The sequence below is a fragment of the Cyprinus carpio genome, chromosome A5, assembly GCF_018340385.1.
Source record: "Cyprinus carpio isolate SPL01 chromosome A5, ASM1834038v1, whole genome shotgun sequence".
Taxonomy (NCBI): domain Eukaryota; kingdom Metazoa; phylum Chordata; class Actinopteri; order Cypriniformes; family Cyprinidae; genus Cyprinus; species Cyprinus carpio.
Genome location: NC_056576.1, coordinates 7387130 through 7412435, shown reverse-complemented (window position 1 = coordinate 7412435; position 25306 = coordinate 7387130). Strand labels below are relative to the sequence as shown.

At 36.1% G+C, this 25306-nt stretch overlaps 2 protein-coding genes across 4 annotated transcripts in view; one reads left to right on the top strand and one right to left on the bottom strand.

The window, feature by feature from the left end:
* Positions 1-8871, top strand: part of LOC109100094 (rapamycin-insensitive companion of mTOR-like) — a 32254-nt gene extending 23383 nt beyond the window's left edge. For both annotated transcript variants that reach the window (XM_042752420.1, XM_042752410.1), the window contains exons 32-38: positions 1688-1865; positions 2013-2097; positions 2784-2990; positions 3081-3236; positions 4696-4819; positions 4906-5044; positions 5984-8871. In XM_042752420.1, the coding sequence (XP_042608354.1) occupies positions 1688-1865; positions 2013-2097; positions 2784-2990; positions 3081-3236; positions 4696-4819; positions 4906-5044; positions 5984-6055 (961 nt within the window). In that variant the 3' untranslated portion in view covers positions 6056-8871. The remainder of the gene's footprint in view (positions 1-1687; positions 1866-2012; positions 2098-2783; positions 2991-3080; positions 3237-4695; positions 4820-4905; positions 5045-5983) is intronic.
* Positions 8872-9501: 630 nt separating this feature from the next.
* LOC109104355 (leukemia inhibitory factor receptor-like) lies at positions 9502-24951 on the bottom strand. Of its 2 annotated transcripts, none has more exons than XM_042752401.1 (17): positions 24727-24951; positions 24444-24595; positions 24205-24355; positions 22871-23035; positions 18627-18756; positions 18109-18266; positions 17690-17823; positions 15306-15456; positions 15116-15192; positions 14293-14491; positions 13997-14179; positions 12969-13070; positions 12348-12506; positions 11284-11436; positions 10652-10733; positions 10493-10568; positions 9502-10218 (listed from the first exon to the last, which is right to left on the bottom strand). In XM_042752401.1, the coding sequence occupies exons 1-17, from the start codon at positions 24827-24829 to the stop codon at positions 9913-9915; spliced, it is 2481 nt and encodes an 826-aa protein (XP_042608335.1). In that variant the 5' UTR covers positions 24830-24951; the 3' UTR covers positions 9502-9912. The 2 variants fall into 2 exon arrangements, with proteins under 2 accessions (XP_042608335.1, XP_042608330.1); XM_042752396.1 differs by having other exon boundaries at positions 22871-23134; positions 24727-24950.
* Positions 24952-25306: the final 355 nt, after the last annotated feature.

Here is a 25306-nt window from a genome sequence, read left to right as displayed (position 1 = left end):
GGTATTCTGGGCCGTTGGTATAGCAGCTAAGGGTTAGGATCTCCTCATCAGCTCGGTCCCGCCCCTCATAGAAACACTGTAGAGAAGGGCTGCACGAGTCATCGCAAGAAAACATCATGATCTCGATTCATACATAAATGCAATCTCATTTCTAAATGACAGTGATTCACGTATTTCCCTGCATTCATATCACGCTGCATTCACGTGTGGGGGACTGAGCATGTGTCTGCCCTGTCATATATTACTGAAACACTATCAGTTGTCAGAAGATGAAAGCGATATATTTGTTGTACTGCGTCAGTGCTGTTCAGTGCATTGAATGATGACGCTTGGAAAGTGGCGCTCAAAGTTACATTTATTTCAACACCTTGTTTAATACAAGAATGAATCTGCGTTTTAAGTGTATTCGTTGAATGGATGGTTTAATGATGACGCATTCATAAAGACAGTCCCTAACAATGGCCCTCACCTAATGCGTTAGTTTTGTTCAGTTTAACATCAAGTTTTTAATAAGCCAAAGTATCTTAATATAGATCATTTTGTGAAAGCTCAGTTTTTAAAGGCGTATTAGAAAGTTCTTTGTAAAATGAGTATTTGTTTTGCTTATTTCTCTATTAATACAACAATAAACAGCATTATTATAAATATTACAACAAAGGCAGCAACTGTGATATTATTTTATATGTAAAAAAAAAAAAGGTTAACAATGACAGTCAACACAGAGAGCTTGTATTGGGATCAGTGTCAGCCGATTGTTATTTTTATTTATTTTTTATTATTGTTAACATTGAATTATGTTCAACAGCTTACAGCTTTTAAGTTATTCACTTTAAGGGGTCTAAAATAAGGAGGACTTTTAAGTCCAGAACTTTATTTTAACTGAAAATCCTGTATGGACAGCACTTTTTTTTTTTTTTTTTTTTTTTTTTTTTACTTTAGTGCAATAAATGTTTTGGTTGAAAAAATGAGAATTGCTTCACTCTTTAGCAAGAATCGTGCAGCCCTACTGTAGAGTACAAGGCAGCGTCCTGTCACGTGTGACTACAGTTCCACTGTTATTTTCCCCCAAATATGTTCACCGTCTTTCACTCATTCATTCACATCTTATGAAGGGTGAGTGACTAGATACTAATGCACCTCAGAGACTCGATCAGATGCTTGTGGAAACAGTCCTTTAGGAAAACCGCAAACCTTGTTGATGTAGTGCTGAATTCAATTCCACCTTCACTCAAACAACTAAAACAGTTTAGTAGCGTCTTTGTCTGCTCCCTTATTCACACGCTGTTAAATAGTCCAGCCGGGACAGTGTCTAGTTCTTCTTACTGGATACATCGTGTTCATGACTTATTTTTATAATGATAAAATCCACCTAAAACAGCTTCTTTGGAAAACAGTTTATCATCCTAGCTTACTATTTTCTTCATATTATAAATTGGTAAGCACTGCTATATTGCATACTATTTAGGCATATTTAGTTTGAATTGGGATACAGCCTTTGTGTTCACTCAGAATTACAGCTGAGTGCTTTGTGGCAGGATTCAGATGAATTTCTGCATAAAGGTGGATGTCCAGGACAGGAGTAGTTTTTCTGAACATTCGTTGACCGTGCTAATAAAAGTGAAAGTCTAGCTGAAGGTTTGTAGGATTAACGCAGTGCTGCGTGTGCTTGTGTTTGCTCTCCTCACAGGTTTTTGAAAGCTCTGAGTTTTGCGTCTCTGGATAAGGAGGACTTGCTGAGTCCGATCAATCACTCCACCCTGCAGCGCTCCTCTTCCCTGCGCTCCATGGTCTCTAGCGCCACCTTTGGCTGCAGTGAGGACTACATCGGCCTGGCACTGCCCCTGGACATCAACCACATGTTTCAGGTACGGTTTGTTCTGGTCTTGACTTTTTTTTTGTAGAAAACTACTTTTTTTTTTGTTTAGTTTTTTTGTAGGTCAGGAAAATTACTGTGTTTTAATTGTGTTGAGTGTAATTTTTTGTTTACATGTAAGATTTTACTTTATTTTTAGATTAAAGAAACATCATATTTCCAGAAGAGAACAAGCCCCCCTGCTGGAGAAAAATCATCCAAATTTCTTTTTGGAGAATCTGATGGTATGACTGCTTGTTGCATCACCCTGGTTTTTCTGTATTTATATTATTATTATTATTATTATTATTATTATTATTATTATTATTATTATTATCCATAGGAGGAGTAGTAGTAATAATAATAATAATAATTAAATAGAAGTTCCGTACTGTTCAAAAGTTTGGGGTTGGAAAGATTTTCTGATATTTTTGTCCATAGGAGGAGTAGTAGTAATATTTTTAATAGTTTTTGGTTGGAAGTATTTTCTGATGTTTTTGAAGAAGTCTGCTTACCAAGGTTTAATTTATTTGATGTGATGAAAGCTGAATTTTCAGCATCATTACTCCAGTATTCAGTGTCACAAGATACTTCAGAAATCATTGTAATTTGTTGATTTGATGATTAAGTGAATTTTATTATTATTATCAATGTTTAATATTTTTGTGGAAACGGTGATACATTTTTTTCCAGGATTCTTTGTTGGATACAGAGTTCAAAAGAATAGCATTTAATTTGAAATATAAATCTTTTGTAACATTATAAACATCTTTAATGTCACTTTAGATCAATTGAAGATGTCCTTGCTGAAGAAAAGTACACATTTCTATAAACAAAATCTTACTGACCCCATAGTAATTCTAATTAAAGAATTATTATGTTAAACAACTCTGTGTGTTTTTGTCTTGTCTTGTTCTTGTGGGTTCCTTAGAGTCGTGTCACGGTCCTGTACTGAAGTCGCAGATGAGTATAACGGAGCTCCTGAACAGCAGCCGCTCAGAACAGCGCCACCTGCTGGGAGCCGATGAGAGTACAGGCTTACAGGAGCACACAGAGCAGAACTGCCTCTACTGCAGCGCTCTCACCGTCCTCGGCTCACACACACACAGCCACCTGAACAACACACACACTCGCACAGGTGAGCAAGGTTCTAGGTTCAAACCCCAGATTTAAGGAAAAATGAGTAGTTTAGTCTTGTGTTGTCATACTTGAATCCTCTCTCCGGCAGATCTGTCTGATGGTTTCTCTCAGTGGCACAGCCAGCCTTCCCATAATCACCTGGAGGTGGTCACACAGTCCAAGTTCTCGGGGATCTCGGGCTGCAGCGACGCGGCCGTCAGTCAGGGTTCGGCCAGCAGCACTCCCAGCACAGAGCTCATACTGGGTGAGGATGAGACCGATTTCCATCGATGCACAACACTGCTTCAGATTCCAAACCACAGAGTGAGACTTTTCACAAGCGATCTGTTGACTAGTGCGTTGGAAATTCATGGAGGTTTTATGGAGGTCTCGATAAAGAAAGAACTTTTTTTTTTTGTTTGTTTTTTAGATTCTTTTTGTATTAAACTGGAACAATACAAATTTCAAAACAATTACAACATTCCCATCCTTACATGTGTAATAATCAAATAAAAAAACATGAATAATAAATGAATAAAAATAAATAATAATAAACACAAGAACATAACTACAGTTATCAGAAAAGTATATTTTGTTTTTATATATAAAAAATATATAAATAAAAACACAAATATTTTTTATTCTTATTAGCATCACATTAAATATGACCTCTATTCTGGCATGTTTCTCGTCTAGATAAGTGATAAATGTTACATTTTTTTCAATTCTATTTTTACTCAATTTTGTTATACTCTCCGAAGGAACAACACAAGATGGAACAGTTAAAACTTTTCAACCCCAGCATATATAAATAGTTTAATTAAAATAATAGTAACAATAACTGAAGTTATGAAATAAGTAGTATTACTAATGATGATGATGATAATAAAAAGAAACATAAATAAATGCAGTTATCAAACAGTATCTGATATTGTTTGTTTTTTTTAACTAAATTTAAAAACTAAAAAAAATCTTTATTGGCATCAAATAAAATTTTACTTCTATTCTGATGTTTTTTTTTATCTTGATAACTGATAAATGGAACAACACAAAATACAGAATATAAAAAAAAAAAATAAATGGAACAACATATATATATTACCCTTATATATATATATATATATATATATATATATATATAAACTTAAAATAACAAATAAATAGAATTAGTATTAATAATGATAATAATAATAAACATTGACACTGACTGACACTGACTTCCAGTTATCAGAACAGTATCTGTTTTTTTTTTTGTTTTTTTTTAAGAAATGAATAAGTAATATCATGTCAGGGACCTCACAGTCATCATTATTTGACATTCCACTGATCTGCGTGTTAACAAATTGTATAAAAGGGGTGTTTATCTACTTTTTAATAGATATTTGTTTAGCATGTGTTGGACCAAAATTTCTAAACTTACATTTGTTTGGTTTTACTACTACATTTACATGGTAAATAATGAATTGTAAAAAAACAATTTGATATTATCGAAATATCAAAATAATGTAAGAGGGCCAACACGGATATGGTCACGGATAAATTGTTAATTTCTAGAAAACCAAAAACCAAAAACCCCCCCGCAAGTGAAGTAAAAACTAAAGTCAGCTACACTGTGGAGGGCTTAACAATAAAACATAAATCTAATCATTTTGATTCATTATAAAAACAATAGAGGTCAATGGAGAGTTGAAAGATGAAAAGCAATCATGAATGTGTTTGTAAAGGTGGAAAGGCGATATCTGAGGACGGCCCGGCCTGCAGAGTTCTGTTGAGGAAAGAGGTTCTGCGACTCGTCATCAACCTCAGCTCTTCAGTCGGCACCAAAGGACACGAAACCGGACTGCTCACGTAAGAACATCCGAGAGTGTGAGTGTGTGTGAGTGTGTGTTCAGTGTCTGCTTTATACCCACGTGACACGCTGCTGCCCTCTGCAGGATAAAGGAGAAGTTTGCGTTCACGTTTGATGACATCTGCCTGTACTCTGAGGTCTCCTTCCTGCTGGCCAGCTGCAGGTTTCGTCTGGCCTCACGCCGCTTCATCCAAGAGCTCTTCCAGGACGTGCAGTTCATTCCGGTACACCGTCTCTCCTGAATGCCTTTAACACCAAGCCCCACCAAAATACTTCCTATAGCAGCTGAACCAAAGGATGCCGAGTTAATATTACTCAGAGAAGTTCGTAGTTTGTAACTTTTACATCTGTTTACAGACTCTCAGCCATAATAGGGACCTCCAGAATTAAAAGCTCATTTTGACAACATTTTATAGAGTAAAATAATAATAATTAATAAAATAAGAGTAAGTAGTAATAAATATAAGAAAATTACTTAAATTACAATTATCAGAACAGTATTTGATATTGTTTTTTTTTTAATATATATAAATATTTTTGTATGTGTCATTAAATATGGCATCAATTCTGATGCAGGTTTTTTTTTTTTTAAATATATATATATATATATTTTTTTATATTTTTCATTATACTATACAATTTTAACGCTACAAAATACAGAACAATTACAACTTTCCCATGTAATTTTTCATTGTTTTGCATTAAAACACGAATAAGCATACACACATATTACTTCTATTCAACAAGGATGCATTAAATTGGTCAAAAGTGACATTTTAAAGACCAATTTCTGTTTCAAGTAAATTTATAGCTTTGTATTCATTAAAGAATCATGAAAAACTTTATCACTACTCCCACAAAATATTAACATTGATGATAATAAGAAATGTTTCTTGAGCAGCAAATCAGTTGTGATGCTGAAAATTCAGCTTTGATCACAGGAATAAATTACATTTTAACATATATTCAAATAGAAAACAATTATTTTAAGTTGTAAAAATATTAAACAATATTACAGATTTTTTCTGTGTTTTTGATCAAATAAATGGAGCCTTAGTGAGCCTTGGTAGCCTTAATGTAAATATTTTTCAGTGAATTTTGAATCAAATGAACCTACAGTATATCGGTCGACCACAAGTGTTTGACTGTGTTTCTGTCTGCAGCTGTATGATGAAGCTGAAGCGGTGCTGAATAAACCATCTCAGCCTGTCCCTGTGGAGTCTGAGGAGCCTTGAGTCCTCCGTCAGCTTCCTGAACACCTCGCCGCCATTGTCCCATCATCTCACCTCCCACACGGCACAGACAGACACGCGTGGAGGATGAGGAAGGAAGCGCTGACAGGAACACCGAAACAAGCCCCTGGACTTCAGACGGTGTTTCTGAAGAGGAGCAGTTTACCAAATAACGTCTTCAGACTGTGAAACAGGTGATCCGGAGCGCTTCACAGGGTCCCAGCATACGGACAGACGCGCTCACAAAGAACGATTTGATTGAAAAAGCTGTTTACACTTTAACTCCATCCCAATATTTCAAAATATCACACAAACACTACAAAGAATTCAGCGCAAATGATTCGACGATGAATTAAGGACTTCCAGAACTGAAAGAATGGGCGAAACTTTGATTACGTTTTGTACTATTTATTCGTTTCTTTTCTTTTGTATGTGCGTGTTTGGATTTTTTATGACTTCCAGACAATCAGAATTCAGTGTTTTGAGGTAAAAAAACAAAAAACAAACAGTTTGTGATATTTGAACCCTTAGCATCACACATTTTTGGAAATCTGACATCTGCATACCGTCTAAAAAATACTCTCGGAGGAAGTTCCCCTCCGAAAGACACATGTGAGCACTGACACACACACACACTCGCTAGTCTGACTGATAATAGTCAGGATGTTTTCACCAACCCCAGGGTGGATCTCACGAAAGAGGCCCAGGTTGTATTTCACCTCATTTATCATTACTGTAAAGCCGAATTCTGTGAGAAAGGTTCTTGATTATCATGAAAATTAAGTCACAGTGCAAAAGATCTTCATGGAAAAATTAATTGCATCTTTTGTAATCCGTTTTGGATTGAAATGTGACACGGACATGTGAGATTCACCCATTCATTTGGATCGGACGAACAGCGGTTATTAAATATCTGCATGAAACGTTCACAGACTCATTCTCCATATCATACTAGACTCGACCGCTGCTGGGGTCTGCTCACCATACACTGATCTGATGCTGATCGGCGATGCGGTGCCAGTTAGTTTGGACTCAGACTTACAGGAAATTAAACCAGAAGTCAAGCATAATCACACATGGTATTGTTTTATTGATTATGATTAATAAAAGGGATCATCAAGTACCTTCGAAGGAATAGGAGTTCAATACAAGTGATAGTACAATACATAATACAAGTCTTTGGTATGATGTTGATTACAACAGAAAATCGTTTTGAGCATGAATTTAAAAATTAAGACTGTTTTAGGACCAGTAATTAAGCACATTTCTATTAAATATTCTGATTGTAATGTGAAAATTGCTAAATATTTATACACATAATGGTAGTATTTGGTGTAGATGCTGATTTAATAAAAAAAAAAAAAAAAAAAAAAAAAAAAAAAAAAAAAAAAAAAATATATATATATATGTGTATTTGTTTAATATTACATATGAAAATCACTTAAGAATAATGCATATTACAGTGGGATTTGACTGTTTCGGAGAGCAAAATTTGCTTCATTGTAATGACAGTAAAGTTACACTGAAAATTATAATAGTCCTAAATACAGGCAGAATTTTCTTTTTATAAAATATATACTTTTTTTATACATACACTTTTTAAAATTTTGTTTAGTTTTTGTTTTTGCATTCTGAAATGTTCATGTCAATTTAAGCACCTTTCCCTTCCAAATTCTTATGATTGTAATGTGAAAAAATGTAATTTGTAAATGATTTCTACACATCGTAGCAGTATTTGTTGTACTGCATTGGTGCTGATTAGATTTTAAAAAGTCGTAAAGCAATAATGAGAATCAAATGAGAATAACAGGAATTAAAATGGAAATTTGGGGGCAAATGTGCTTTATTTTCATGTGACAGTGTCAAAATAAAAGTCCCAAAACAGGCGTAATTTCCTTTATATAAAATATATACTTATTTCTCTTTTTTTTTTTTTTTTTTTTGCATTCTGAAATTTTCTTAATAATAGTCCTGAAAACTGCCTTAATTTTTTTATTTCTGTAAAATATATACATATTATTTTATTTATTTGCAATTAAAGCTGATATATAAAGCTGGTGTAGTCAAAATGATTTTCTCTTGTAATCGACAATATTCGCCAATGCCCTTGATTTTTTTGGGTGAAACTTGTTCTCAGCCTGGAATATTTTTTTAAGCTGCCAAAGCACTGGTTTAGAAAGAGTTCAGGTATTATCTTAGACATGTTGTCTAGAAATTGCTATCCTTCGAAATGCATTTAATCCTAGTGTGTTCCCTTAAACGTGCACCAAACCTGCCCTGAAGCATCTGTAAAAACCCTGGCACAGAGGATCGAAGTAGTCTTGTAGCAAGCCACAGTTTTTGCATTGTCTTTTAATGTTCTCCACGTGTTCCTGATGTTCACACAAAGCACTGATCGAATCCATCTGTCCTGTTCTTCAGATTGCATGCCGAACTGACACAAACCCAGTTGCTTATTTATTAACTGCTAGACCTTTTGTTCATATGTGTCTCAGAGCTGCTGCTGCTGCCTTCCACTGACTGCGATCTGATTGGCTGAAGAGAGAGCGCCACGGCTTTGGCTTTGGCCTGGGCTGTGGATCTGTACCATAGTGGCATGAGACTGAAAAGAGATGACAAAAATATATATTTATATTTTTCCTAAAAGATGATATTGCAAGAGATGGTGTTATTTAAAGGACTTTTGTTTTGTTTTATTTAGTTTTTTTGTTGCTTGAGTTGTGGTTTCCCTTGTAAAGTGTGTACAGTGTGCTTTTGGGCACTTTCAGCTAAATCTTACAGTCTTCTCAAAGGGATAAATAATTAAAGAGGAAAACTCATGAGTGCATCTGTGTCATGTATGTGCAGGCATTAGTACCGACTTTATGTAGAAACATTTATTTCAAATGTAAAAAGACAATATTTTTGACACAATATATAGTCAAATGCACTTTGATGTGAAGTAGTGACATTTACTTCAAGAGAGTTCAGTTTGTTAATGCATTAGGTTTCATGGACTAACTGAGCAATCCTTAAACAGCATTATTATATGCATTAAACAGCATTTATTAATCTTGGTAATGTTACGCTACACTAGCATTCAAAAGTTTGTGGTCAGTAAGAAAAAGACGTTAATGCTTTTATTCGGTAAGGATGTATTACTTTGATTAAAAGTGACAGTAAAGACATTTATGATGTAATTTCAGAAAAATGCTGTTCTTTTAAGCTTTCTATTCTTCAGAAGTGTCCACACAAACATGATGCGGCAGTTTTCAATGTTGACGAGAAATGTTTCTGATTTCTGAAGGATCATGTGACACTGAAGACTGGCGTAATGATGCTGATGCATCACAGGAATAAATTACATTTGAAAATACTCACATAGAAAACAGCTCTATGAAATGATATATATATATAATATATTCCTGGTCCTTGAATAAAACTAAATTATAATTATATATTATTTTTGAACGGTAACGTACATTTTTAACACAAGTTCTAAATTGTTTATTGTTCATGATATGAAATGCAAAGTGTTTCCCGTAAAGCATATGAATAATAGAGATATCTCATCTAGAACATGTCTTACCCTTGAGAGAGAACATTTTGCATGTTTTTGCCCAGATAAGTCTAGCATAACATGCAAAACCAAGATAAAGTACCTGACAGATATTGCAAAATCTCAAGCACCAAATACTGCAGTTGCATTTCACAACATTTCTCGTCTTTAAAAGCTGTTTTGCAGAAGGAAGCAGGGCCCTGACAAACACGCTGGTGACATGAGGATGTTGTGATCTTGCTGAACATCTCTGTGATAAGATCGCCTTTGCTGGCTTGCTTGCTTTGGTGTGTATGAAACCACAACACTGCGTTTTCAGGAATTATGTGCCTACGGAAGTGACGTAGTCACTCGAAAAGCCAGAGATCTCCGACTCCTGTTTTGTGGCTTCTGTCTGCAGCTCCTCTGAAGGCAGATCTTGCTGCACACAGGACACGTAAGTGAAGTTTGTGAGATCTGTGGTAAGATGGCAGGATGGTGGTGTGACTTCAGGAGTAATGAATGAACAACTCTGATCCTCTGCGCCCGTGAGCCATGGTTTCTCTGTTGTGATGGGTCGCACATCTAAAATCTCGACGTCACACCATTTACAGTCCTCTATCATCAGAGTATGGATCTTTTCACTCGCCTTAAAAAGAACAGAAAAGAGTCAAAACTAAAAAATACAGCACTCAAAAATACAAGAACAGAAAACAGAACAAACAGCACACTTTAAAAAAAATTACAATAACTAAAAACTATAGACATTAAAAAGACAAAAACAAACTTTGCTAAATTATTAAAACTAAAACTTTAAAAGAGAAATGACACCATAGCATATTCAGAATGTTAATAGAAAGCTATAACAGTATCTCAGTTATACTAAAATAACATTATTGTACAGCATCAATGTAATGAATTACTTCATAAAGATCTTCATCCAGGTCCAGTGCTTTTACGTGCAGAAAGCCGAACGCTTCTTCTGGAAATCCTCTTATTCTGGAAACAGTGGAGAAAGACGTCGTCAGGTGAGAAGAACAGTGCATCAGCTCACAGCACATACTGTATATCAGCACACTTACAGGTTTCTGTATGACCACAGACAAACACAACAACCGACCAAAACCACCAGAGGAACCAGAACCTTGACCGTCAGCAGGTAAACTGTGGACAGGATTATTATATCCATTATAATTCAACATCATGATTTTGTATAGGAATGAAGCATTTTGAGCAGCAAATCAGCATATTAGAATGATTTCTGAAGGATCATGTGACCCTGAAGATTGGTGAAAATTGTGATCCTGAAGATTGGTGAAAATTCAGCTTTGATTATAATAGAAAACACTTATTTTAAATTGTAATAATATTTCACAATATTGCTGTTTTTACTGTAATTTTAATTAAATAAATGCAGACTTCCTCCAAAAACAATCAAAAATTAACTAGACCATTTGTCCGTACAATAAAAGTCAGTGGAGTCCAATTTTGTTTGGACCCCAACATTTTCCGAAATATCTTCTATGTTCAACGAAAGAAAGAAAAACTCGTGTAGGTTTAGGATGAAAAGAGAGTGAGTAAACGATGACAGGATTTTCATTTTTGGGTGAACTGTAAAACAGAAGTACTTACGATAGAAGTCTTCTATTATAAAACACCACTCAGACTATTTTCTGTTCGTGTGAATCTGGTTTGAATCAGTATCTGAGCTCACAGTTCTTTCTGGTTCTGAAGACGGCGGTGGTTTCCGGTCCACAGCCTGCAGATGTGCATGCTGCCAGCTGAAAAGTGTACGACCGGTCCTCCTCAAGACCACTGACCATCCAGGACTTGCTGCAAGGATCGTCCACTGACTGTATGAAGTAACCTGCCAGAACAAACATTGTGAGATTAAAAACAGCGATGGGGGATTTATTTTATCATGTCTCACTGCTGCAGTACACCCTCCAAAAAATAGCTGCTTAATAACATTTGAATTCATATTGAGAATTTTTGAAATGAAAGATTATTGAAAGAGCCAGTTCCCATATGGTAAAGTAGTTTTTCCATAAAAACAGCAAATATCCTTACACGTATATGTGACCCTGGTGCACAAAAGCAGTCTTAAGTCACTGGGGTATATTTGTAGCAATAGCCAAAAAATACATTGTATGGGTCAAAATTATAGATTTTTCTTTTATGCCAAAAATCATTAGAATATTAAGTAAAGATCATGTTCCATGAAGATATTTTGTAAATTTCCTACCGTAAATAAATCAAAACTTAATTTTTGTTCAGTAATATGCATTGCTAAGAACTTAATTTGGACAACTTTAAAGGATATTTTCTCAATATTTAGATTTTTTTTGCACCCTCAGATTCCAGATTTTTTAAATAGTTGTATCTCCAAACATTGTCCTATCATAACCAACCATACATCAATGGAAAACGTATTTATTCAGCTTTCAGATGATGTAAAAACCTAGATTTAAAAAAAAAATTGACACTTAAGACTGGTTTTGTGGTCCAGGGTCACATATATGACCGTACATGCATTGGCTGGTCCAGCCTGAATTATAAGTTTTTTTTTTAATGCCTTTTTAGAAGAAGAAACAACATTTATGGGGCATGTTGTTGATTCCAGATATTCAAATGTGAGTGGTGCAAGCAGTTTTTGCCATTTCTGGATCTCCATATTCAAATAGACTTGGTTTTGGATGCCCAAAATAGCTGTGCCAAGGCATTGCAAATATAGAATATTTGAAAAGGGACTTTGTTAGAAGATAAGTTAAGACTTACTGAGATTGGAGGCGGCTTCTGAATCGTCTTGTACCATAATCACATATCTCGTGATGAATCCAGTGTGACTCGGATCCTTCTCATTGAAACTCCATTTCAGGTTTACAGATGACCATGTTATATTTGGGCTGGAGTCCAGTGTGGGGCGCTGCGTGGGCTCTGAACAACACAAATAATATATGTGGTAATATTTATTTCAGAATATTGTGTTCTGTTGCACAATTCAGATTCTCAGTTTCTCAAACTGAAGATGGCAATTTGATGCATTTTCCATTGCAACATAGCCTTAACCATAACCTTATTTTGCAAAGCGGAAATGAGCAATTTTCTGTAAATGTATGAGACTTCCCATTCATTAAATTATTAGAAGAATAACAAAGTGCAGTAAATGATAAAACTAGTTGCGCCACAAACCAGTGCGTTTATGATTATGACAATATATTAAAATAATAGTCTGCTGCTTTTGTAACTGGAAGAGAATGACTCTGGAAGTCTTGCACATTCAAGTTACAAATGGCCGTGTCACTCTTACATCAAATATAATGTGCATCGGCATCTGTTTAGTGCTCTACTGTAATGTCCTATAGATGCGTCGCATGAAAAGTGTGTGTGCACTCTTACTCTGTTCTTTAAAGTATCCGATCTGTTTCTCATGGCGTCGATGTCCGTCAGCGCTACACCCGTAGATTTCAAATTCATATAGAACTCCTGCTTTAAAGTATCCTGTAAAAATGCAGTTTTATAGTGAATTTGAACAATTAATTCCTAAACATTTTTTTTTTTTAAGAAACAGGATTCCCTTGGTCTAGAAAAACTGGATATATGAGATAGCCTACTTTTAAAATTAAGACTTGTGGACCTGGAAAAACTGGAAATTAATACAATATTAAAAGTGACATTAAAAAATGGCAGTTGTGGATTGCAGAACTTTACAGTAAGTAGCAACATTTTAGGTTTTATGGATTAAACTTAAATTCACAGTAAAAAAAAAAAAATCAGTAACTGATATGTTATTTTTTTTCTTTTTTTTCTACTGTAAATGAAAAGATTGGTTGTTCTTTTCCACTTGCAAAACTGTGAATTTAACAGTATTTTATTGTAATGTTACGTGAAATGCCCAGTTAGAGTTATTACAGTTTTTCCACTGTATATCAAAAGGGAACTTATCGTTTACAAATTAACAGGTTTTTACCATATCACTTGTACAGTCATTTACTCTTAAATTACGATAATTTATCTGTATATCTATATTTTATAAGAAAATGTGAGTAAAAATATTTGTTAAAATCCTTATACGTAATACTTATCAAGTAAATGACCAGAAAAGTTGTGTGGCCTTCAAATATCGTTGTGGATGTTCAGGATCCTCAGGAGTAAAAAAGGCTGAGAACCACAGACTATATCTATAATAATATATTCTTGTATTGCCTTATGTAAAGGACACGTAATGAAAATAAAGTATAAAATGCAAGACAAATTAAAAAAATGAAAAAGCATGAATGCTGCCTAGTTAGATGGCTCACTATGTTTTATAAAGGAGCTTTTATATGCAACGCTGTCACATAGCTGGAAACATTAACATTACTATTTTATTTTGATGGTGGTTGTTTTGTAAGAATATGGCATGATGTACAATCAGAGTTTTATACCTGTGTTCAGGTTTAAGGAGCTCTGATTAGCTGGGACTTTTCTCCACTGTAAGTTGCAGGGGAGCGCAACACCCAGCATGCACCACTCTACAATGTAATCACACGTGGTGGTTGAGTCCCTCGTCCAGGTCAGCTGGAATCCCTTTTCATTACCCATAATCCTCTTCTCCCTCGGCATGATGTCTGCATCAGTAACAGCAGTCAGTTATCTGACGTTATACAGAGCACCACATAAACAGTGCACAGAAAACACTTAAATATTGAGTATGAGGAAGCATGAGGTTTGTCAACCCTACATGCTGAAGGAATAGTGATGTGGGCTGGTTCAGATAAGCCAGACTGAATGACGGCCCTCACGGTGATGTCACTCATATTGAGATCTCTGGTTAGTTCCACCTGCGTCTGTGTGATGGTCATGCACACGTTCCTTTCTGTGTTTCTGTAGCTCACACACACGTTATAGGCTTCAATATATAACTCTGAGTCACTGCTGACCTGAGGAAGAGTGAACCGTGTTAACACAGATTGCTTGCACAAATGTTTGTGTTGCTATCTTCTTTTTTTGGCTGTATATCGGCATGGTTGTTTCAGCCGTAGGTAATCACAGCAATATCACACATCTACTCATCTGATATTCCTCATATAATTTTATTTTTATTTATTATTTTGCTGTTTGGAGTGAATGTAGGATTTAGCACTATTGCTGATTCGACAGCAGAATCCGTATGCTGATGTTCTCAAATTAACGCTATATAAATTAATTAATAAGCACGATACTATGATATTTATTTAAAAGCAGATTGTGGAGATATTTTAATAAAAAAATGTGATATTGCATACCTCTAGTGGTATCACAAATTTTTTTTCAACTTATGGTTAAAAAAAGACAAAACGTTTCATTTGAAATCTGTTCATAATTAAATTATAAATACCTGAATAATAAGACTATCGCCCCCTAGAGTGCTGAGATTTGTTACCACCATAGTAATGCATTAACACATTATGTACATTGATTATTTTTCTTAGCCAAACAAAACCAAACAGAATCAATAACAATAACTGTACCACTATGTATGGAGAAAATTATGAGTTTGAAGAATGTCAAAAATGTAAACTTACTGTTTTCCACAGCAGGGTGACGGTGCGATTGGGATGGTCCCTAATTTGTCTCCACAGATCTATGGTCACTAGTGGCTCTGCAGAAAAAAAGAGAATACAACAGGTCTATATATAGTATCTATGTTTTTGCATTGTCTTGCGGTGGTCTTCCGAGTGTTTATTGTGAATTCTCCCATGACCCTTTGCTTGCCTGTGATGAATAGTCTTTGTGTTGTCCATCGGCCCCAGTCGTTCCCCTGTACTGCACAGCGCCCCCTAATGGAGTACTGCGTGCTGGGCTTCAGGTGCTGCAGTTTGAATGCGTAATACTGCATTGAGTCAGATCCATTCTTATCTAAATCCTGTAAGACAACAACAACACTTGAACACAGGATGTGCTTCAGCACTTCTGTAAAGTTCATTTTGTTTATCTGATATGGCAAGCCTTTTGATGAGAGATTTCACACCGTTAATCAAGCTTATGAAACTCCCTCTTGTCGTATTTCTGATGCCATCACATTATTTGGAAATACAAAAACATGTTATGCAACAGGAAAAATACCTTATAGAAAGAGGGTTTTGCTGAAAATGTATCCACCGTCAGGCCATCCGAGATGTAGATGCGTTTGTTTTTTCATCTTAATAGATTTGGATACATTTATCATTACATTACTTGCTCACTAATAGATCCTCTGCAGTGAATGGGTGCCGCCAGTAATCCACACCAGCCCAGTCCAGTCCATCAGTTAACATTTTATGAAGTGAAAAACTGCATGTTTGTAAGAAACAAATCCATCGTTAAGGCACTTTAAATGGTTGCTTCTGGCCAAAATATGAGTTCATAATCCATAAACAGAGTGTGTTAAAAATGTAAAAGATTGGATGACCAAATATTTTCTCCTATTAAATTCAGATAAGACAGAGATCTTACTTATTGGACCAAAAAACATTACACAGAACCTCGTAGATTACAATTTGCAATGAGACGGATGTACAGTTACTTCCTCTACTGTCAAAAATCTGGGTGTTATATTAGACAGTAACTCGTCTTTTGAAAATCATATTTCCCATGTTACAAAAACAGCATATTTCCATCTTGGAAACATTGCCAAGCTACGAAACATGTTACCTGTTCCTGATGCAGAAAAGCTAGTTCATGCCTTCATGACCTCTAGACTGGACTATTGTAATGCACTGCTAGCTGGTTGTCCTGCATCCTCAATAAACAAGCTACAGGTAGTCCAAAATGCAGCGGCTAGAGTCCTTACCAGGTCAAGAAAATATGATCATATTACCCCAATTTTACAGTCTCTGCACTGGCTACATATTAAGTTCCGTATCAGTTACAAAATATTATTACTTATAAGGCCCTTAATGGTTTAGCTCCTGCATACCTTACTAGTCTTCTACCACGCTACAACCCATCACGCTCCCTAAGGTCACAAAACGCTGGACTTTTGATAGTACCTAGGATAGCAAAGTCCACTAAAGGAGGTAGAGCTTTTTCGCATTTGGCTCCCAAACTCTGGAATAGCCTTCCTGATAATGTTCTGGGTTCGGACACACTTCCTCTGTTTAAATCTAGAATAAAAACACACCTCTTTGGCCAAGCATTCAAATAATGCATCTCATAATTTTGGACTGCAGTTATATCTGATCAAATGCGCATTATTATTCTTTAGCGTGGGTTAAACTAATTAATTTTACTTGGCTGGAACAGCAGCTACGCTAATTATGTCTGTTTATCTGTTTCTCTGTTTTGTGGTAACTAGGATTTACACAAGCTCCAGTCTGGATCCAGAACATCTGAGAAGAGATGATGCCAGCCCCTCAGAGGACCTCAGATGATGCTAACCCAGAGACAACATACAGAACTACCACATTTTGCTATAAGTTTGATTGCATAATTGCTGTTAATAGTGTTAATCGTCTGTTTGTTTAGGTCTTTTATTGATTTTTCTGAACATTTCTGCCGTATACACATAAACTGACAGTCACCACTGATAAGCTACTACTAAATATTGTAGAAACTTAATTTTCTGTAAAGTTGCTTTGCAATGATTTGTATCGTAAAAAGCGCTATACAAATAAACTTGAATTGAATTGAATTGAATAATCCATAATGCTTCCTTCAGTGAAAAAGTCCATCCCCTATTGTCCTCTCACATCCAAACCATTTTTTGAACCACTTGACTGTGCTTTATCTGTGCACATTTCTCTCCTGATTCAGAAAAGATGACCTTTTCACTGGAGAAACCAATATTATGGATAGAGGCCTCATATTTTACCCAGAAACCACAGTTAAAAACTTCTTAATGAGGGATTAGTTTCGTACAAACACACAGATTTTCACTTCACAAGACAATAATTGATGGATTGGATCATTGTGATGTTTTTATCAGCTGTTTGGACTCTCATTCTGATGGCACCCATTCACTGCAGAGGATCCACTGGTGAGCAAGTGATGAAATGCTACATTTCTCCAAATCTGTTACGATGAACAACAAACTCGTCTACATCTTGGATGGCCTGAGGGTTAAATTGTCAGCAAATTTTCATTTTTGGCTGAACAATACCTTTAATATGATGCATTACCTGTTTTATCCCTCCTGGCTCAAGTTCAATCTGGCAAATCAGCAGAAGTCCTTTGAAACACCCATCCAGCTGTAAGATCACCAATGAATCAAACACACCTGCAGTCACTTCAAGATGCTCAGGGACTGGAAAAACTGAGGTGAGATAAAAATGGATGAGAAATTAAATGCATTGTCAACTTATGTATTTTGTCATTATTCATTTTCATGTTGTGGACAACACAATTATTTAAAGCAACTTGAATTGCACTTCTTATGAGGACAGTGTCCCTGATTTAAAGAATCTTGATCTAGTGGTGATAGTTCATTTCTTTTGTTTATGATCTATCCCAGATCTTAAAACTATTCCACATCACTGAGGTATATGATCCTTCAAAGCTGCTATGAATTTAGTCTTCACATAAAATGATCCATATTCACCTCTGTCTGTGATATTGAATATGTAGGTCTCGCTCGCTTGCCCCAAACTATTTGTCACAAGTAATGTGGTGTTGTAGGTGATCTGCTGTTGGATGACATCAAAACCACAGGATGGATGATCTGTGTTCTCCACATCACAGCCGACAGCCTTGGAGTCACTGAACGTGAGGAGAAAATGGCATTTGATTGAACTCCTAATGAGTCAAAACTAAAATTAGTGTGAATTTGACCTCGCTGAACACAGTTAAAGGGATCGTTCAACAACACCAAAATTACTCAGTTGTGGCATCTGTTACAGAGACTACTGAACATACATTTAGAAGGTTATTTTAAAAATCAAAATAAAACTCTGTAAACACTTGCATTTTTACAACATTATAAGTGTGTCTCATCAGATAATGAAAAGTTCGACACACACATTTGGGCCAAATACAGGAAATATGTCATGTAAGTAGACAAGTGGTCAAGTGCAAAGATCGCAAGTGTGGGTATTTGGACAGGCCCAAAATCAGACTAACCTGATCAGTAATGTGTACTTTCTTCTCCGGTCGCCTGTTAGGTTAGGAGCCCTCTGTATCTTCCACGAGCAGTACACGAGTCTCATGTCTTCAGTCTCACATCTAAAATCGAATGGTTTCTCAGGAGGAACTGAACAAGGTTTAGCAGAAATCTCCCATCATGCTTAGAAGAAAACGTTTATAATGGATTACTATTGCATGTTTTTCGTGTACTTTGTATTTTAATTCAGTGGAAAATTTTCTTATTTTTTTCAGAATAAAAACCACTTTCTTTGATTTATTTTTTGTTTTGTGGAGTTGTGTGGATTTTTTAAACTTTCAAATGGTCTGCAGGATGACTTAAAATGATCTAAATAATTTATTTTACTTATAATATTTTACAGTAATTTTTGATTCATTGAAATGATATAATGCTAAAAAATAGAATGAAAAAGTGTAACCTGACATCATATCTATCTATCTATCTATCTATCTATCTATCTATCTATCTATCTATCTATCTATCTATCTATATATATATATATTTTTTCTCTCTCTCTCTCTCTCTCTCTTAACATCTGTTTTATGAAAAACATACCGTTCTTGACACTTCTGAAATCAATCAAGTAAGGGATAATGTATATCCAGCCGGTTGTTCTCGCAGAATAAACCAGGACCCCGACACGAATCAAGGGATAACATACCTCGGAATGTCATGACTGACCAATCAGAATCAAGTATTCCACAGAGCCGTGTAATAATTGTGGTTATTACATGGGTCTGTGGAATACTTGATTCTGATTGGTCAGTTGCGACATTCCAAGGTATGTTATCCCTCAATAACAACCGGTAACAGCTAATAACACAGGCTCATCCAGGTAACAGCAGTCGGCGCTGTATTCTAGCTTGAACTGTTTTTTTCTTGGTGGAAGCTTTGGATTTGTTTTATGGAGGAATTATTTGGTCAGATTAAAAACTAAAAGTCTAAAACTAAAAGTCTTAAACCAAAACTAAAAATCTAAATTTGAAACTTAAAGTCCAAGTCAAAAATTTATCTGGTATTTAGGATTGGGCATTTGGTATTTAGGATTGGGCATTTTATATTTAGGATTGGGCATTTGGTATTTAGGATTGGGCATTTGGTCATTTAGCCATTTAGGATTTAGGATTGGGCATTTGGGGATTAAGGATTGGGAATTTGGTATTTATAATTGGGTATTTAATCATTTAGCCATTTAGGATTGAGGATTGGGCATTTGAAGATTGAGGATTGGGCATTTGAGGATTGAGGATTGAGGAGTGTATGCAAATTAGGAGGCGTGGCCCAAATACTAGAGGCTGGGTTTGAAATGGCTGGTGTGCAGAGGCACCTTATGGACAGCAGAGGGAGCTCCCTGTGCTAAGGAGCACACTGTAATGAAGCCAAACAGAGCGAGTGAGCCGCTTGAGCGAGGACTGTGTGATAACTTCAACTTAATGACAGCCTTTGTAACATTTGTGGCCTCAAACCGAGCGTACAACTGATGCTTGTGCGTAGGGCCGGGCGATATATCTAACGATATGATCATGCGCATCTAGTCAGTAAATCTGGTTCCGTGATTACCGCTAAATCGCCATCACCTGCTTTCAAATGGAGCGGCATTTAATATACAGAGCCGTAGATCACTGAAAAGCTACGCAATATCGCGTTCGTTATCGCAGATGTATCGCCTTCGATAATGAACGTGATATTGCATAGCTTTTCAGTGATCTACGGCTCTGTCTATTAAATGCCACTCCATTTGAAAGCAGGTGATGGCAATTTAGCGGTAATCACAGAACCAGATTTACTGACTAGATGCGCATGATTATATCGTTAGATATATCGCCCAGCCCTACTTGCGCGCGCGGTAAATCACCTCCGCGAGATGAAAACAAAATCGCACGCGAGGAAACGGGAGCCCGCGAGCTCATTTCAAACTCTCGCGCGTGCGTGACATGTTCTTTGTAGTGATGGGTCGTTCGCGAATGAGCCGACTCTGAGAGCCGGCTCTTGTAGGTGAACGACGAGAGCTGGCTCGCATATCTGAAGAGCCGACTCTATTTAAAAAAATATATATATATAACCTATAGAAATTAAAACATTATGTAATAATGAAATAATGGATGCATTTTATTTTATTTAAAATAATTGACTAATTCAAAGAACAAAAAAATATTATATAGGCCTAAAGGCGCAGATATTCGTCTGAACAGCCTCACATTCTGTTCCTGTCAATCATACACGAGGTGTCAACCAATTATATGGCATGAGGGAGGGGCCGGGCCATCACACACACACCACACACACAGTGTCAAACTCGGAGAAGAAACCGCATCAGCCCCTCGAAAGTAAGGCAGCTTGCATTTCTGAATGCAAATCTATCATAAAATATAAATATGATCAGCATTGTGTGTGTGTGTGTGTGTGTGTGTGTGTTCATGCTAGTTATACAAAGACATAACTAGTGAGATAGTTCATGCTGGTTATATAACATGCCAAAAAAGAGGGACCAGTTTAATCCTTTCAGTTATTTATTTTTCTTTAATATGGGTTCTTTTATGTTGTTCAGATTCAGATTGTATTTGTTTTGTAATGTTGTTGTTTCTATACATTAAAAAGTTGTAATTTAAATGCAAATGTTTAATAGTATTCTTTTTTCATAACAAATCAATGCATTTGTAAAGAAATTGTGAGACATTGTGAGTTTGATTTCATTTAATAATTTACTAGAATTGTTTTCACACCTATCATAGTCAAAACATTATTGTTTTTTAAAGAGCCGTTTGTGAGCCAAAAGAGCCGGCTCTTTTCAGTGAGCTGAGTCAAACGAGCCGGCTCACGAAAAAGAACCGAAATGCCCATTTGCGCGCAATACAAGCCCTCGCGCGCGGATGATCATTCCCCAGCTGCTCGCGCTCGATCTTCTCACCGGCTCGCTCGAACACTTTTATTTTTGTCAGTCGTGAGCGCGCGCAAGAGTTTGAAATGAGCTCGCGGGCTCCTGTTTCCTCGCGTGCGATATTGTTTTCATCTCGCGGAGGTGATTTACCGCGCGCGCATGCATCAGTTGTACGCTCGGTTTGAGGCCACAAATGTTACAAAGCTGTCATTAAGTTGAAGTTATCACACAGTCCTCGCTCAAGCCGCTCACTCGCTCCGTTTGGCTTCATTTACAGTGTGCTCCTTAGCACAGGGAGCTCCCTCTGCTGTCCATAAGGTGCCTCTGCGCACCAGCCATTTCAAACCCAGCCTCCAGTATTTGGGCCACGCCTCCTAATTTGCATACACTCCTCAATCCTCAATCCTCAAATGCCCAATCCTCAATCTTTAAATGCCCAATCCTCAATCCTAAATGGCTAAATGATTAAATGCCCAATCCTTAATACCAAATTCAAAATCCTAAATCCCCAAATGCCCAATCCTAAATCCTAAATGGCTAAATGACCAAATTCCCAACCCTAAATAGAAAATGCCCAATCCTAAATACAAAATGCCCAATCCTGAATACCAAATTAATTTTCGACTTGGACTTTAAGTTTCAAATTTAGATTTTTAGTTTTGGTTTAAGACTTTTAGTTTTAGACTTTTAGTTTATAATCTGACCAAATAATTCCTCCATATTGTTTAGCTAATAAAATATTAAATCTCTATTCAGTCTTCCTGGTATCGTAGGTTCGCTCTTGTTTCATACAAACGCAGCTGCTGCCATTTTGCTATGGTTGTTTTGTACACTGTAATGGATTATAAGAGAACTAACAAACTGGTAACATTTCTGTCTTAATTCTTTTATTGCCTGAATTATTTTTGTGGTGAAATGTTGTGTAATACGTGGTTTGACTGCACTGTTTCCCTTAAATGTCCGTTTAGTTTTAATTTGCCGCTTGCTCGCAACTGCTGTCTCCACGGAAGCTTTGCGTTCAAATATTATAACTCAAATCAATATTTTGCATCTAATTTTTTACTTACGTGGCAAGTATAAGTGGGTGATCAGGACCCCGCTTCACGTCTGGGCCCTGAGCACCCTGTCGGTGTTTATTCTGACATAACAACCGGCTGGATGTACATTATCCCTTACTTAATTCCATAAGTATATTGAGGCAAATTAAGTAATAAATATTAAGACCAAGCAAGTAAAGATATATACAAAAATAAAAATAACTAATGAATTAAAAGTTCAAAACTAGCATCTTTAGCCTATATGGGCGCATTTGAATTGTGTTGGATAATGGGACCTAATACTTACAGGTGACAAAGTTATGTGCTGCTTCACTGTTCCTATCGTGGTAGAAGATGACACCGAATGAATTTGTAGCATTGATGTTTTCCACTCGAATGGCTTTGACCCGTGGGCTTATGTTGATGACTTCATAGAGAGTTTTGCCGAAGAACAAAGAGGTGATGTGTGTCTCTGTGGGAAAAATGCAGCAGAACATCACTGTGGACCCCTCCCGTAGCACCTGTTCATCTGGAAACAGCCTGATTTGATTGTGGGCTAAGTTCATCTCCCCTACAAGAAAATGAGTAAATATGAATAAATATCCAACCAATCCATACATTTAAACGATGGTGTTCGAATGTGCAGAAATCATCAACACAGTGCTACTGTCATGTGGTTGGTTGTCAGGGTGTTTTATGTGATTGCTAAGGTTTTTTTAAGCATGTTTTCTATGCTGTAGCTACGGTTTGGTGGTCGTTTACTGACCCAAGCTGGTGTTGTTTAGCTGCTGAGGCTGGTTGACCAACATGCTCTCAGAATTGCACTTTCATCAGTGACAGTTGGGTGAAAAGAGGAAGTAATGTAGAGTGCCTTACAAAATGTGACCCTGGAGCACAAAAGCAGTCTTAAGTCGTGGGGTATATTTGTAGCAATAGCCAACAATACATTGTATGGGTCAAAATTATAGATTTTTCTTTCATGCCAAAAATCATTAGGATATTAAATAAAGATCATGTTCCATGAAGATATTTTGTTAATTTCCTACTCTAAATATATCAAAACTTGATTTTTGATTAGTAATATGCATTGCTAAGAACTTCATTTGAACTACTTTAAAGGCGATTTTCTCAATATTTCGATTTTTTGCACCCGCAGATTCCAGATTTTCAAATAGAATTATCTCGGCCAAATATTGATTTAACAAAGCATACATCAATGGAAAGCTTATTTATTCAGCTTTCAGATGATGTATAAATCTCAGTTTTGAAAAATTGACTTTTAAGTCTGGTTTTGTGGTCCAGGGTCACATATGATATATCACATTATATATATATATCACACAAATCAGCATATTAGAATGATTTCTGAAGGATCGTGTCACACTGAAGACTGGAGTAATGATGCTGACAATTCAGCTTTGATCACAGGGATAATTACGTTTTAAATATATTCAAATAGAAAATAAATTTTCCAAATTGTAATAATATTTCACATTACTCTTTTCACTGTATTTTTAATCTAATAAATGCAGCCTTGTTGAGTCTTAAGAGGCTTCATCAAAAACATTTAAAAATCATAATGTTTCCAAAATTCTGAACCCCACTATTTTTATGGAGATCTTCGAACTTTAAATATCCTACCATAGATGGTTTTCCATGAACTCCAAGAGCTGGGTGGTGAAGCCTCAGAGATGAATCTTATTCTAACAGAGTGATCGACACAGTTCAGCGGGAGCTGTGAGGTCCAAACCAGTGTGTGAACTGCTTCCAGTGATCTCTTGCTTACGTTCATCTGTGGACGAGACTGTAAACACTTAGTGCAAAATTCAGAAATCAGCTGATAATGTGATAGGAGCTGAGAAATGATGTATTTCACACACGCTGTCGACAATATCCATGTTTTTTGTGCGTCCAACTTGTATTTCATAGGTTTGATTTCTCTCTTCTTCATTCTGATTCATCATCCACTCCATCTCCAGTCTCCACATGTCCAAAGCCTGAAGATTAATAATGTCTGGCACAGTGACAGTATCTGTGGTGAAATGATTGAGGTGTTGCTAAGAGAGCTGTACACTAAGAGAGATGCAATTCAGAAAAATAATACTGCAAAGTGTGACCAATGAGTTTGAGTCGAGGCTAAACAAATCCTGATTCATGTCTGACCTGAAGAAGAATTCCAGCCTTTGACATTTTCAAACAGGATGAAAACTGTAAGCATCTTTGTCCAATGGAGAATCATTGTGGTGGATGTTAACTCTCTCAGCATCTGCTCTGAGCTTCTGTCCAAGTGTAGGAGGTGTTCTTTGAACCGTTAAAGTTCTCCTCCTACTTCTGTCTTCCGTTTGAGGTTAAGGAAGCAATGCCTCCAGACTTAGATTTATTGCCTGTGAGTCATGAAGTGAAAGTTGGTGTACTGTATGTACTTCGGTGTTATTTTTAATTATGCTTTTTCTGAAATCATTGTGGATGGTACAGAAAGGTACGATGATGATAAACCATATATGCCAAGGTCATGTTGTTTAATAATCATGAAGTTTAAGAAAACTATGCATCCTTTATATAGGCTAAGCACAGAGTTCCATCTACAGGCCATTGATGGAAATGCTTCAAATACTTTTAAAAGCAAATTTTTTTGACGGCAGTCTTTTAAAAACATGCTCTGACTGCATAAAACAATCTTATTAGTCAATATAATCAAATCATAATCAGCGCATTCATTTTTTTATTTTTATTTTTTATTTTT

Bases quoted from the DNA above. Each gene is read 5' to 3' on its own strand.
- LOC109104355 (XM_042752396.1), bottom strand. From the start codon at position 24,829: ATGCTGAGAGAGTTAACATCCACCACAATGATTCTCCATTGGACAAAG. The intron at 23,135-24,204 runs GTAGGATATTTA...ATTTTCTTGTAG, and splicing joins TTCATGGAAAACCATCTATG to GGGAGATGAACTTAGCCCAC. The intron at 13,071-13,996 runs GTATAAAACTCT...GCATTTTTACAG, and splicing joins CTCCTTAAACCTGAACACAG to GATACTTTAAAGCAGGAGTT.